Source organism: Mastacembelus armatus, chromosome 4 (assembly GCF_900324485.2).
Source record: "Mastacembelus armatus chromosome 4, fMasArm1.2, whole genome shotgun sequence".
Classification (NCBI taxonomy): Eukaryota; Metazoa; Chordata; class Actinopteri; order Synbranchiformes; family Mastacembelidae; genus Mastacembelus; species Mastacembelus armatus.
In genome coordinates this window covers 190,300-205,396 of record NC_046636.1, presented here as the reverse complement: position 1 = coordinate 205,396, position 15,097 = coordinate 190,300, and the positions used below count along the sequence as shown (strand labels likewise).

At 42.6% G+C, this 15,097-nt stretch overlaps 1 protein-coding gene across 4 annotated transcripts; it reads left to right on the top strand.

The window, feature by feature from the left end:
* Window positions 1-596: 596 nt before the first annotated feature.
* On the top strand, window positions 597-11,645 carry palm1a (paralemmin 1a). Of its 4 annotated transcripts, none has more exons than XM_026322921.1 (10): window positions 597-727; window positions 4,451-4,496; window positions 4,993-5,073; window positions 6,503-6,630; window positions 6,762-6,825; window positions 7,060-7,081; window positions 7,163-7,231; window positions 8,043-8,108; window positions 9,299-9,430; window positions 9,902-11,645. In XM_026322921.1, exons 1-10 carry the CDS (start codon window positions 723-725, stop codon window positions 10,471-10,473), a joined length of 1,185 nt encoding a protein of 394 aa, XP_026178706.1. In that variant the 5' UTR covers window positions 597-722; the 3' UTR covers window positions 10,474-11,645. The 4 variants fall into 4 exon arrangements, with proteins under 4 accessions (XP_026178706.1, XP_026178705.1, XP_026178707.1 ...); XM_026322920.1 differs by having other exon boundaries at window positions 4,451-4,511; XM_026322922.1 differs by lacking the exon at window positions 9,299-9,430 and having other exon boundaries at window positions 4,451-4,511.
* The last annotated feature ends 3,452 nt before the right edge of the window (window positions 11,646-15,097 follow it).

The following is a 15,097-nucleotide window of genomic DNA, read 5'->3' as shown; positions in this document are numbered from 1 at the left end:
CCGGGGCCTTTCTGTGTGGAGTCTGCATGTTGTCCCTGTTTCTGTGTGGGTTTTCTCCTCCCACAGTCCAAACTCATGCAGGTCAGGATTAGGGTCTGAACCCAGGTGGACCCGGGGGCCTTTCTGTGTGGAGTCTGCATGTTGTCCCTGTGTCTGTGTGGGTTTTCTCCTGTAGATGTGAATGTGAGTGTGTGTCAGCCCTTTCATTGGCTGCTGATCTGTCCAGGGGGGACCCGCCTCTCATGCTGGGATTGATTCCACCCCCCACCCTGGCTCAGAGGTGTTAGATGATGGATGCGCAGACACACCTTCAGACATCAGAGATGCGGAATCTGCCCTCTCCTTTCTAGTTATCTACCCTCCTCTCCTCTCTCCTTATCTACCCTCCTCTCCCTCTCTCCTTATCTACCCTCCTCTCCTCTCTCCTTATCTACCCTCCTCTCCTCTCTCCTTATCTACCCTCCTCTCCCTCTCTCCTTATCTACCCTCCTCTCCTCTCTCCTTATCTACCCTCCTCTCCCTCTCTCCTTATCTACCCTCCTCTCCCTCTCTCCTTATCTACCCTCCTCTCCTCTCTCCTTATCTACCCTCCTCTCCTCTCTCCTTATCTACCCTCCTCTTCCTCCCACATCTCCTCTCTCCTCGTCGGTGGGCGGGACTGTTTGGTGTCTCGGATGCAGATCAGATGATCCGGACCGTAGTGGACTGATCTGTTCTCAGACATGGAGTGAGTACACACTTTATATTTGTTCTTCTCTTGTTTACGTTTTGTTTCTTCTTCTTCTGCGTGTTTTCTCTCTGTTCATGACGTGAACCGCCTGTGTCGTCACTGTGCGGCATCAGTCCGTCAGGCGCTGAGTCAGGACCTGAGCGGAGGGAAACTGCGCACAAACTGCACCAGATGCTCTGCAGCAGCGCTGAAAAGCACCGGCTCGGTGTTTCGGTGTGTGTCTGTGTTTCCGTCTGATCAGTGACTGAAAATTTCAGTCACTGCGGCGGGAAAGCAAAGGGTTAAATCACAGTAGTTCTGGGCGGAGGGACCAACACGCGGAGCTCTACTTTTCTCGGCGGAAGCAGATCGGTAACATCGCTGAGCAGCTACATCCTTTATAATTAGATATTGATCGGTTTTGTCCTGTAAGAACCGATAAGTAATCAATAGCGACTGTCAAGCTGAGCAGGATAGAGCTACACGATTTCCGGTCCCCGTTTCAAAAATAAAAGTCTTTTCTGCTGTGTGATGTCAGCAGGTAATAATCAAACTCCGTGTTAAAAACCACAATGTAAAATACGCGTTTCCTCAGGTTTATAGTCAGTTATTGATTTTTTTTTTTTTTTTTTTTTTTAGAAGAATTCTCGTGAAATGAATTAAACTGCGCAATTATTGTGACTATTATAAAAGACTTTAGACTTTTAAACAAATAAATATACAAAAATATTTAAAAGATTTGGAATAATAATTAAAATCAGTTGCTCAGGTATGTTTAACTTACTTTTTTTTTTAAATAATATTGTTATTCATTTTTCCAATACTCTGAACATTCTTCACAGTCTGGGGCAGTGATAATAAAAAAAAACATTGTAATCGCAGTTAAATCTGCATTAATGTCTGAGTTCACACAGTTCAGATGTTGTAGATTAAGTCATGACAAAGTTTTATTCAGGATGTTTGGGATCAGACACAAACTTCAGGCAGGTGGTGTCATCATAACGTCTGGTCCCTGTGGCCTCTGGTCTGAAATGATCAGAGCTGCTGGATGAATTTGTAATAAAATATGCCATACTTGCCAATATGCCATACTTTTATTGTGAACGTAATGAGGCTGACTTCCTCTATGTACTGGTGTGAGCCTGACAGAGCTGCTGCGGCAGGGTGGAGCCTTAGGGTGGATTCCTGTCAGTACAAGGACACAGACAGGTTGACTGGGAACCCAGACTGGACATGAACATGGACCTGGATCTGATTCATGATTCGACAGCACTGCCCAACAGTCCGACTTCAGTTTAAGATCCAAGCAGAATAATCCAGATCAGAAACAAGGCAGGAAAATGTAAAAATACTGGTTATCAATTATTTAATTCCTATTAAGCCATTCATTTTTTTAAATACCAGTCTATTAATAAAATGTTCAACGTAATCCCAGATATTTCAGACCGTTTCTTTCAACCGTCTGACCGGTACCTCTGTACTGGTCTATACTCTGGCAGAGACCTTGAAACTGGGTCTTTTTCAGGATCTGTTAGATCTTTAGTTCTTCAGCACAGATGGCTGCGACTAACAGGCTGAACTGGTTTCCTTTGAGCCTAGTATCAGACTCCACTGCTGCTAATTTTGTGTGGTCAGTCTGAGGTTTATCCGAGTCCCTGTTGTGGGGTCTGGTCTCCAGGGAGACGTCAGCAGCTTTGTGCAGAACTGTGCAGAGCTCAGCAGAGTTTGTGATTCACTGTTTAACTGTTTCACAGCAGCAGGGACAGAGCTCACAGGATCCACAATGTCAGGAAAGGGGTTCCTTTCTGTTTTATACCTGCTGTTCAAGTTCACATTTATTTAAAGTTCATTTCACAAAAAAGTCCTAGCCCTCTGTACAACAGTAAAATAAAATGCATAATACAGACACCAATAAATCAAAAAGTACAATAAATAAATGAATGAGCAGTCAAATCACACAATATCAAACCTAGCAAACACAATCACAACATAAAAACACAGGACAATAGACAGTAAAATAATAGGACAATATTTTGTCGCAGCATGAGCACAAAATGAGGTTAAATTAACCAGCCTTGGCTAAAAAGGTCTTAGCTTAACCCTTTACCATTCAGATCAACCATTTGGTAGAGCACATTCTTGTTGAGAAAATTTGTTGAACACAGGACCCATACGAACAAAATGTGGGGTCTGAAAAAAATAAAATAAAAACAGTGATCATTTGTTGTTTTTACTGATTGTTGTTATTATTGCCCTATGGAGATAAAAAACATTTTTCTTAGTGGGGATGTTAAGGGGTGGTTTTGAGTTTGGGCTAAAATAGTGAGGTGGATTTAGCTTTTCTAAATCCACAAAGGAGAGCATCAGTGGATGGGCACACAATAAGAAAAAGCTCAGTGGGCAGATTTTTTTGGACACAGCCGGTGTAGTTAGCGGTCCAAGCAGTAGATAAACGCATAGAACATGATGGAAGACATAGGCAGAGAAGATTTAGATAGGCTGGAACAGGGTCATTTCAAATTTTGTGGGTCTAGAGCAGTTACTCTGGACACGAAACCAGTGGAGAGATGCCAGATTGGGAGTGATATGGTCAAATTTAGTCATATTGGTTAACAGTCTGGAATGTATATATAGTATCTATAATTGAATGTCATCAGTATAGCAGTGAAAGTTTATGTTATATTGACAGATGAAGTTGCAAACTGATGAGAGGAGTCATCCTAGGACAGATCCTTGAGGGACTCCATAATCGTGCTGTGTGCTATGAGATAAAGTCTTATTGAAAAGGATGCTCTGGGAGCTACCGGTTAAGAGCAATTTGACCCCATTGAAGACAGCCCCCTTGATAGAAAAGTAATATGTGGTGATTAGTGTTGCTGAATGCTGAGCATAACATCATGGAGCAGCAAAAGCGATATATAATTATTATTGAGATTTATTAACAAAGAATAGTTACTCTGGTGAGGGCGGTTCAGCAGAATGAGCAGGACAATCATATCAATCTTATCAAACATGATGTGCGTATCAAACAACAATGCTATGTAGGGTGGAGTTCATATCATTCATAAGTGAGAAACCAAGCAAATGATATGATGTCATAGTTTGGGGCAGTTGAGAAGGGTAGGATAGAGGGATTGTCATATGACGTTAACAGCCTCTCTGATGCTGAGCCTGAAACATCTCAAACATGTCAGAGCTGCTCGAGCCTAAAGAACGAGGCCGAGACTCACCAGTCAATACCTGGACCTCAGAGACCAGCAGGTTCAGGGTCAACTCACTGCAAGGTGAGAGGGAAGCATGGCTGTAGCTGTATGCCAACATGGATTTCACATTCAACAGTTATTTCAGAGCCAAGGGAGGTTAAAATTCCCGCTGGTGTCACAGTGGAGCAAAAAAACACCACAGCAATAAATAGAAAGGGAAACGTACAGTTTTACTAATCTGCTGTCAAATGAACCCATGAATAAACTGTCAGGAACTTCAAATCAAACCCAGACTGAGTCAGAAAACAACAGAGGTGCAAACAGGATGGTAACAACTCAGACCAAAGCAAAACCAGTTAAATCTTTCAAAGCTGTGAGCAGGGGTTTAACAGATGTCGCTCCACAGGAAAGCAGCAGCAGCCTGCTGTAATGTCAGCCAGGTGAGCCAGGTCAGGCCTGCACCTGAGCATCAGGTGGGGAAAGACAGTGGACCAGGGTGACAGGAGAAAATAATGCTGTCTCTGTTTGTGTGTCTCAGGGTGAGCGAGGCTTTCTGTCAGCAGGATCGACTGCAGCTCATCGCAGTGAGTCCACAGACTGTCAGTGAACGCATCACCTCAACACACACGTATGAACACACACACTGATCAGCTTGAGCACTGATCTGAGTCTGAGCTCGTTCACTAATGAACTTACTGATCCAGACACACATGCTTCTCTTTGTGTCTTTGAGAGGACCCTAACTGACACAACACATCCCCCAGAAACTCACCTGAACCTGGTTCTAACCTAAACCCCAAACCAGGCCTAGACCCTCAAACAGCCCTGAGAAGGTCTGAGTGGCAGACAGATAAACAAACATCACTGGCACAGTTGTATTGGTTAATGTGAAGGCTGCAGGTGTCAACACTGCACCAGGTAAAATGGTTCAAAATGCCAGATGTTTGCATGTGAGAGGTTTTAGACTCGTAGAAGCAGTTGAAGCTTCAATTGGATGGAAACAGCGAAAAGAACTGCAAATTTCAATTTAAGCACAATAAGCCAATAAAGTGTCTGACTGTGTTTCCCATCATGCCTCAGGAGAAGAGGAAGTGGCAGACAGAGATTGAGAACAAGAAGAGGCAGCTGGAGGATGACCGGAGAGCGCTGCAGCACCTGAAGGTGAGACAGGCATACACACCGTCGGCCTGAACAGACACCGACCCTTATCAGAGTCATGATCATCGTGTGATAAAACGTTCGAATCAAGCCAACTAACCCCCCTCAGTAAATGTGGAGCTGCCGGGGCCCCTGGGGGCCAGTCGTCTTGTACTGTTCGGCCTGGACCGAGTGATCTTTTTCCAGCAGTTATTTTTACAGTGCAGATCCAGAGGTGTGGCAGCACTTTATGAGCTGCAGCCTGAGAACAGCTGTAGAGTAAAAATACGTTGTTTGAAAATAACACTGAGCATTTCTGACATGAACACACACTGTTCATGTCTGATCACATGACCCACACAACAGGAATGTTGGCTGATCACGTCTGTTTTTGCTACACAACAGGAATAATCATTATCATATTATCATAATCAGAATCAAATCAAATTGTTATTTGTACAGCACTTTAAAAATAACACAGGTTGCTTTACAAACCATGAAGAAAAATGCATAAAGCCTTCTTTTTAATTTTTTTAAAAACAAAGCAAAAGTGTCATAGTCCTTGAGAATCAAATCTTGGTCTGAACCAACAGCTTTTTACTGACTAACAGTTATTAAGTAGTTCTCATTCGTTTTTCTGTCAGTATCGATTTTCAGTCATGAAAAGGAACATTTGTCACATATGCAGTAATGGAAAACAAAAATTCACTGTGATTATTGAATATTGGCAGCCACAGATCTCCATGACTGGCTCCTAATAAGATAAGAAAACCTTTATTCGTCCCACAATGGGGAAGTTGCATTGTTGCAACAGCAAAGAACAAGTACACAACAGAGTGCCATTATAAAGATGTGAGATAAATAAGAAATTAAAAATATTAAGTGGAATAAAACTATGAAGCTACAAAAACTATAAATGTGTACAATATGTGCCTATGGGTATGTGCAGTATATGGACATCTATGGATAAATAAATAAATACCAGGTAAAGTGACCACAGTATATTGCACTGATGTGATTCACCTTATAAAACAGTATTGGACATGATCACAGCAGATGGATGACAAATGTACAGTGTTAGTCTGATCATTGTAGAGTCTGACAGCAGGAAGGAAAGACGTGTGTGTGGAATCAGGGTGGATCAGTCTGTCACTGAAGCTGCTCTCCAGGGCAGACAGGGCTTCCTGCAGGGGGTGAGACTCATGGTCCAGCATAGATGTTAGTTTAACCAGGACCCTTCTCTCCCCCACCTCCCTGTCCAGACGACAGCCCAGGACACAGCTGAACTTCTTGATGACCTTGTCCAGCTTTTTTCTCTCCCTCTCCATGATGCTGTTGCTCTAGCAGACCACATCGTAGAGGATGGCTGATGCCACCACAGAGTCATAGAAGGAGAATTAATAAAACAATTTTAATAATGCTGAGATGTAAAACTGTTTCTGTTTGCCTTCAGTCGAAGGCCCTGAGGGAGCGCTGGCTGCTGGATGGAGCTCCTTCTGCTGGACCAGATCAGGATGAGGTCAAGAGACAACTGGAACAGGACGAGGCCAAGACCAGGAACCTGGAAGAGACCATCAGCAGGTTTAGTTTGACTTACTCTGGTCTAATGTAATAGGTCTGCTCCTATCTACCTTTACTACACAGGGTATTGACGAGATATTTGCATTAGTCTGGTTATGTCAGAGTCGAACATGGGGATTTGTGTGTTGCAGGTTGGAGCAGGAGCTGGTCAGTTTGGAAACAGGGACTGTGTGTGAGTCAGTACCACACACCACTGTGAGTATACACACAATCTATCTCTAATCTATCTAGCCAGATTACACTGTTCGGATTAAAGTAGTCTGATTATAATCTTTACCAAAAGCGTAGTCATCATGCTGTGGTTTTGTTTATATTGTGGCTGTAATGATCAATGCAGTCTGTAGTCAGGTTTACTGTAAATTTAGTTTCAGGTCTCAACTCTCTCTCTCTTTTATTGTGAAGTTGAACTTTGTTTCTCTGTGCCTCCAGGTGTCATCAAGAACATTTAAAGGTAATTTTCTTCTGCTCTGTTTATTTTTGTGTTGCTGATTTCCATGAACCCTCTCTCCACTCACTGTGTGTCTCTGATCAGCTGTAGAGGTCATAGGTCATGGCAGCCGTCAGCAGGACAGAGCTGCACCTTCAGGTCAGGTAGTCCAAGGTGAGACTGCTGGACTATACAGTTGGAATAGGTATTTCAGGCTAAAATGTTTTTCGATATTCACTGGGAACTAACGACAGTTATTCCAAGATCACTGTCCCCATCTGGTTTTTGGTTTTTAAAGACAAAACCATAGTCGCATGAAATATATGATTGTTTTTTTAATTTAATGACTGTTTGAATATTCAAAAATCATTGCCCACCCCTTCTCTGCTGTAGGTTATAGTAGTCCAATTCATTATCTGTATACTAGTCACACTACTAGAGTCGAACTGTAGTAATACAGTCACAGTAGTTAGATTAGTGTTCAAATACACTATTCGGACTGCAGCTACATGGTGTTTCGTCAACGTCAAAACTAAAGGGTGCAAAATACAAACCTGCCATGTAACGCTTAAAGCTATCAGATCCTGGTGCCAACATTACAGTCATTAGTAGGAATATTACCTTAATGAGATTAATGCAGCCATTTGACAAAAGGGATAAAAATATATGTAATTTGTATCAATGTACAGTTAACCAATTATAGTTGTAATATTAGTCATGGCGTAGTCAGACATCAGATTACTGTAATAATATGGAAGTGTAAACAAAATACAGTAATCAGATTATAGTAATCACACTGCAGCCATAAAACTATACAGATTACATAAATCAATTTACAATGATCAGATTACAGCAGTCAGATTATGGTAATCAGATTACAGCAAGTATGGTCACGGAGGATTCAGTAAAGTGATGTGATGACCTTCAGAGCTTCAGTCTTCACTCTGTCTCTGTGCCCCCCGCCTTTTCCTGTGAGCCTTTGCAGAGGTTAAAGTTCACAAAAGTCCTCGCATGAACAAGCCGAGAGAGGTGACGGAGGCGACGAAGAGAGGTGAGTCAGAGAGGAAGAATGAGATGACCACATGAAATTAAGGAACAGTGTAGCTGCAGGCTTGCTGATCAGCCAGAGCCTATTAATGTCTAAAGTCAATCTGAAGCTCAAAATGCATGTTTTCTGTGGAAAAAGATAAGAGCCAACTTAGAGAAACTCGAGACACAACAAGCTGAAAAGGTGAATAAACCTAAACGTCAGTGACAGACAGTCACCGGCCACTTTATTAGGTACACCCGTTCAATTGTTTGTTAACACAAATAGCTAATCAGCCAATCACATGGCAGCAGCTCAACGCATTTAAGCATGTAGACATGGTCAAGACGACCTGCTGAAGTTCAAACCAAGCACCAGAATGGGGAAGAAAGGGGATTTAAGTGACTTTGAACGTGGCATAGTTGGTGCCAGACGGGCTGGCCTGAGTAGTTCAGAAACTGTTGATCTACTGGCATTTTCATGCACAACCATTTCTAGGGTTTAGAGAGAATTGTCCAAAAATGAGAAAATATCTAGTGAGCTACAGTTGTGTGGACGAAAATGATTTGTTGATTTCAAGGGTCAGAGGAGAATGGGGCAAAATCTATGAGGAATGTTTCCAACACCTTGTTGACCTCTATCCCCACGAAGAATTAAGGCAATTCTATAGGCAAAAGGGGGTCCAACACAGTACTAGCAAGGTGTACCTAATAAAGTGGCCAGTTTACTATGAACACTGGCCAGACTAACAGCACCAGAACAAGGAGAACTTGTGCTGTTAGCTCTCCAGGTCCAGGATGAAGCCTGCTTTTGTCACCCCACTGTGGGAGATAAACTGTCTCTGTTGTAAACAGACTGCAGATTGAATGTAAACTGAAGTCGGGACCAGAAACCTAGTCCATATCAGATTCTTACCTTTAACCACAGACCTGTAGACCAGCAGCAGTAGTGGTCAAAGGTTTCGGCAGGAGGAGTTTAGGCGTCCTTATGTAAGACATGTAACCACCTGTCTGTCTCTAACAGCTGTGTCTCTGTCTCTGTGTGAGTCTGTCTGTCTGCCAGCTTCTCTTCATCAATCCTCAGTTTTCACACCTTTTCTTATTATAAAGTTTGATTTTCACATTTTACCGCAGCCTGTTTCTTATTTAAATCAGCAGCGTGGCTGTTTGTTTGTTGTTGAGCCTGCGTGACCCCCTCTAACCCCCTCCCTCCAGCCATGTACTCGGTGGAGATTAAAGTAGAGCGGGACAAACTGACGGGGGAAACCAGGGTGCTGTCCACTAACACCACCCTTCCTGTTGACCTCGATCACCAAGGGGTCAAAGTTTACGAGGACGAGCAGAAAGGTGACGTCAGCAAATAAAGAAAATACAAAAACAAAAAGAGACAGAGCTGGCTTTACGAGAGGTGCCTGCAGAAGTAAAGTGGGGCCCCTAAGGGTACAGCAACCAGATCATTTCTGGTGAATGCCAACTTGTTTGTAGACTCTTCACTTCTGTCTAACAGAATTATAATGGACATATGAGAAGTTTGTCAGTTGTTGTCATTATTTTAAGCAGCAGGAAAAGTTTTCTAATTCACTTGGTGTACTTCTCTTAAAGTAAAGCCTGGCCCAGCTGATGATACATGCATGGCCTCTCTTCTCCTTCAAGATAAAACAAAAAACAGACCAACCTCCCAGTTGTTACTTGTGTGGTAATAGATGTCATCAGGTGGGAAGTCTGCAGCTGAAGGTCTGATGTTTGAGGCTTTCTGATCTGACCTTTAGATTCTGATCCTTATCCTCCACTAATCTTGATCTTGTTTCTGTCCCTCAGTGGTCCATGAGATGAACGGTGAAGATGGCATCCACCTGCTCAGCTCCTCCGAGGTTGATGAGCTCATCCACAAAGCTGATGAGGCTTCGATGATGTCACAGACTGTCGCCACAGTGACCTCGCTACCAACAGCTGTGGTCCAGGACGAGGCACCACCACGGGTCGCAGTGGAGATCACAGGGCTGGAAGCCAAACCAGGCGGCGAGCCGAGCGTGACTGAGGCAAGTGCCGAGAACCCAGTCACCATGGTGTTCATGGGATACCAGAGTGTGGAGGATGAGGACGAGACCAAGAAGATGCTGGGGCTGCAGGGAACGGTAAAGGCTGAGCTGGTGCTCATTGAAGACAACAATGGGAAAACCTCACCAGGGGGAGGCGGAAAGGAGGAGGCCGTCAGTGTTCAAACAGGGGCCCCTCCCCCTGCCTCGACCGCCTCGGTCACCTCGTTGCCGACCACCAAACCTCTGGAGGTGACAGTGGCGAGCAACGGGGAGAGGGCAGGTGAGGCGGAGGGAAAAGCAGTGGCGATACGGAAGGAGAAGCAGCCATGTAAGTGCTGCAGCATCATGTGATTGTGCAGGGAGTGCCGCTTTAAAATCGAATACATTAATATAAAGTTTAAAAGGACAGAGACTTTCCGGGACATAAAAGTACGTGAACTAAACCCAAGCCATTTCCCTAAACCCCGCCTCTAACAACACAACATCATTTCCTGTCTCTTCACTCATCTGTTTCAGAAAACCTTCCTTTACTTTTCTATTTCCTTGAAGCCTTTTTACTTTTGTACTCGTGTTTGCAGCTGTGATGCCTCGATGCATCTGTTAGCATTAGCATTAGCTGTGCTGTTAAAATCCCTTTGTTTTTCTACGCTGTAGAATTTAAAACAGCGCATTAATTTTACAGTTGTATTTATTTGGTTCCTGCTGCAGTTTCAGTGATTCTGTTTGTTATTTTCAGCTTTTTTGAGGTTTTATAAGAGAGAAAATAAAAGTGACCTGGCAGACTCAGTCCTGAAGACTAGAAACTGATTGTGTATTTTTGTTTTGAGATGAACATGACTGACTCCATCAGCTCCATCAGTCAGACCACGTGATATCATTGTTTTTTACATGAGCTTCTCTAACCTGCCAACATAAATTGGTTGATTTTAATTAGTCAACACGCTCACATCTTTCTTTCATTCATATTTTTTCACTTCATTATTAATCCTAACCATGACCTGATGCAGGATTTAAAAAACATGGTGGTCATGAGTCCATGACGTTTGCTGAAATTTGCCCCATTAAAAATGTGATGTTTATTTGCTGATATGAAGATCTCACAGATGTTTAAACACGTAAGAATAAAAATCCATCTGGAAACAGTAAATGCTGTTGTAGCTGGTGTGAAAGTAGCCAAATATAAATGTGTTTAGTCTTATTACTGGATAGTATTCTCCATTTGTTAGGTATTTTTTTGCCATTCTGGAAATTCAGATACTAAACACATCTAATTCTCAGAAATAATCCAACCAGCAGCAACTAATGCATTTTAGGTGACACTGAAATCTTGTTAGCAGCAGTCAGGGATGTATTTATAGATGTGAAACGGTGCCTCTAACAAAAAATACTAAAAAGAAATGTTTGTGTAAACCTGTTGACAGGACAGCTGTAAACCTGCTCAATTATGACCCTATATTATGGATTTTTAATCTGTAATCTTATTGTTTTCTCCAGTTATATCGTTATCGCTGAAAGATTTGCAGCATAAAACAGTGACTGTATGAGAAAACAAAAGCTGTTTGGTAAATTAATTCGCTTTTGTCATTTATACCTGTATGTTTATTTTTCTGACAGTTGTACTTTCGTACTGTCCACACACGATTTCTTCCTGGTCCCGTTGTAGTTTTTGGTTTATGTTCAAAATGAGTGGGGGTAGTCTGGTGTCCAGATCTTATGATGCATCCCTGGCAGTTAATTTGGTGTTTGTCAAACTGTTCAAAGAAATATGTAAACTAGAAAAACCCATGCAACTCCTAACATCCAGTATTTCACATTTTTTCACAATCCATCCTGGTGTTGTGGAGCTCTTTCAGTCCAGGCCAGAGTGGAGGACCGACAGACCCCAACACTGACTAAACCACTCAGAGGAATCCATTAGACTGAGCAGAGGCCATTAAAAATCCAATGCGGCTCATAATCTATTTCTCAGTGGTTGATCTGCTTTCAAGGCAGCCATGTTGATGTGATTCAGCAACATTTACTGCTCAGTCTGTTCTTTATCCAAATGTTTTCAGCATGACTGTCTCCAAACTCAGATCATCCAAAAAATCAGTTTACAGTTGGCAGGTGTGGTCACATCAAGTTTGCGATCAAGTGGATGGTTGTGGTGTTGTTGGCTATATCCTGTGCTCAGACACTCAGCTGGACACATACATCCTGAATTCTTCTGATATTTTCCTCAGCGAACAGAACAAATGATTATAATTTCAGTTCTCAGTAGCTACCTGTAGTCAGGAACATCTGGCCTAAGCATAGTTTTAGTTGCCTGTGTGACCATAGTAACCATAACCACAGTTTATTTGGTAAAACCACCATCTGTCCTTAACAAACCATACTGTGTGTCCTCCACATATTCTGTACAATGTGAGAATTTTAAAACTGAGTGGAACTTCATTTTCTTACCATTTGTCATTAAGTCAACTTCATTATAAATTTACTAGCAAACAATTAACTAATGAATATAACATAGAGACCATAAATACAGCCTTAATCAATGCATCTAGATCCACATCTTAATGCTTCTCAGGGACAAAGTCGATCTCGGGGCAAACCTGGATGTCTTCAGTGATAAATCTGTGGATCTGACTCTGTTCCGGGTCCTTACACTATAGCATACAGTACAAACATTCCTCCAGGATTAAAGACCAATGCCATCCTTCTGTTTCTCCTGCTACAGTCTTGAACTCTGCAAAAATAACAAAACAAACAAAAAAAAACAGCAACAATCCTGACTACACTTATTAGATTCACTGAGAAACGGACAGAAAGAGAAATTTTGTTGAGAAGTAAAAAAGGTCTCAGACAGAGGCCCAGTGGAACTCCTCTGACTAAAGAGCATGTAACATAGCATATTCTCTAATAAACACGGACCCACACTGACATTACATTGTATGAACATTGTACCTACACTTCGAACCATGTCTAAATGATCAGATCATGTTCAGGACTCTGGTCCTGGACCACAGCTGCGATGTAACAGGTGAGTTTCAGAATTTACCCACCCAGAGAACAACCTCTGACCTTCACTGAGTTATCTCATAGGTCGCCTTCAAAAGGAGCTTGCCATGAGCCAGACAAGTAATAATAATATTAATAATTTACAGGTAAAAGTGTGTAAGATGCAGGCTGGCTGCTGGTGTAGAGCAAGATATTGTTACCACTTAGAGGAAAATAATAGAAATGCATGCTAGCTGTTTTCATAATTTATAAGTACACGTGTAATGTTTTCTGAATAATGTTGCAAACTTATGAGATATGGAGACTCATCACTTTAACTGCTGCTCTCAGCTGATTTACAATGACTAAAGAGGAAAATCTCTTAACCTCGTGATTTTTGCTCGTACACTTTTTCATGTTCATTTTCCACAAAAGAAAATCATGCATGGAGTTGGCAGTGCAGTGGAAACATTGTCCACTCTTTAGAAACTGGGAGTGAAGAGGCTGAGGGTCAGTCAGTGCTGTGTCAGCATCTTTAAACCACCAGTGAAAGTTTTCACAGAGTTATAACAGAGGCCTTAGACAGATGGATCCAGCTAGGGTGGGGGTGCTCCACAGCAAGACACCACCCTCAGAAAACACTGGACTGTGTTGTTTTTTAGGTTCACAGGTTCCTGAGCAACAGCCTAATCAGCTGCAGGACAACATTTATTTTACTCTGCTTTATTGGGATTCTGTCTTTAAAGGTTAAAAGCAGAAACTGAACACCCCCTGTCCTTTCTGGGATGTCCAACAGCCTCAACCTGTCACCCTGGTTACCTGCTCACTCCTGCAGGAAACAAAAGCACCACAGTCCAGTTTTAAAGTGTGTGTAAATGGTCTTATACTTGTAGAGCACTTTTCTACACTCAAGTGCATTCAAAGCACTTTGCCCATTTGTCCATTCGGGTGCACAATCGCTCATACACTGATGGAACAGTCCCTGGAAGCAACTTGGGGTTCAGTGTCTCACCAAGGACACTTTGACATGTGGACGAGTGAAGCCAGGGCTCAAACCACCACCACAGCCACCCCCAGCTGCAGGAGTAATGGATCATTTATAAATCAGCCATGTAGGTTAGTCCCGCCAACCTCCAGCATTTCCCCAGTGTGACTGGTTGCTGCTGACACTCCCACACAGATTGACAGCTCTGTTTATTCCAACAACAGTAAACGAGTAAAAATGTGTCAGTGCTTTTTCTATTTTTCTGATTCTTCCTTGGGCCGAGCAGTTCATTTATTATTATTGCTGTTGTTGTTGTTGTTGTTGTCATTATTAAAGTATTAATGTACTGCAGCAATATAGTGTAGAATTTAAATAAAATATTTCCCCCTAACTTTTAGTGATGTACGAAGTAGCATAAAATAGAAATACTGAAAGGTACAAGTACCTCAGGATTGTACTTGAGTATTGGACAAAATTGCTGTTGCTCTGTCTCTCAGAGTTTATGGCTCCTGCTGGGTCTGAGAGTGACATCACCACAAGAACCAGCCAAAACCAGTTCGATCCAGTAGAGACCAGGATGATGAGGGACACATCTCCATAACAGGTTCTCTGCCACAGGCTGGACCAGGAGACCAAGATGACACAAACCAACCAAAAGAACAGTCAGTATGTGAGATTGGTCAGTTTATTAGGAACCCCTGTCAGACTCGGTCGGTTTATTAGGAACCCCTGTATCGGACCCAGTCGGTTTATTAAGAACACCTGTGTGGGACCCAGTCGGTTTATTAGGAACCCCTGTCGGACCCAGTCAGTTTATTAGGAACCCCTGTCAGACCCAGTTGGTTTATTGGGAATGCCTGGGTCGGACCTGGTCGGTTTATTAGGAACCCCTGTCAGACCCATTTGGTTTATTTGGATTGGTCATGGTAGTTTGATCGTAGTTCACGCACTTAGCTTCCTCACAGATGGAGAATCCTATATGTGTGTGTGTGTGTGTGTGTGTGTGTGTGTGTG

Excerpts from the sequence above, each read along its gene's own strand:
- palm1a (XM_026322920.1), top strand. Across the intron at positions 7,082-7,162 it reads GTCATCAAGAACATTTAAAG|CTGTAGAGGTCATAGGTCAT; the intron begins GTAATTTTCTTC and ends GTCTCTGATCAG. Across the intron at positions 7,232-8,042 it reads TTCAGGTCAGGTAGTCCAAG|AGGTTAAAGTTCACAAAAGT; the intron begins GTGAGACTGCTG and ends GAGCCTTTGCAG.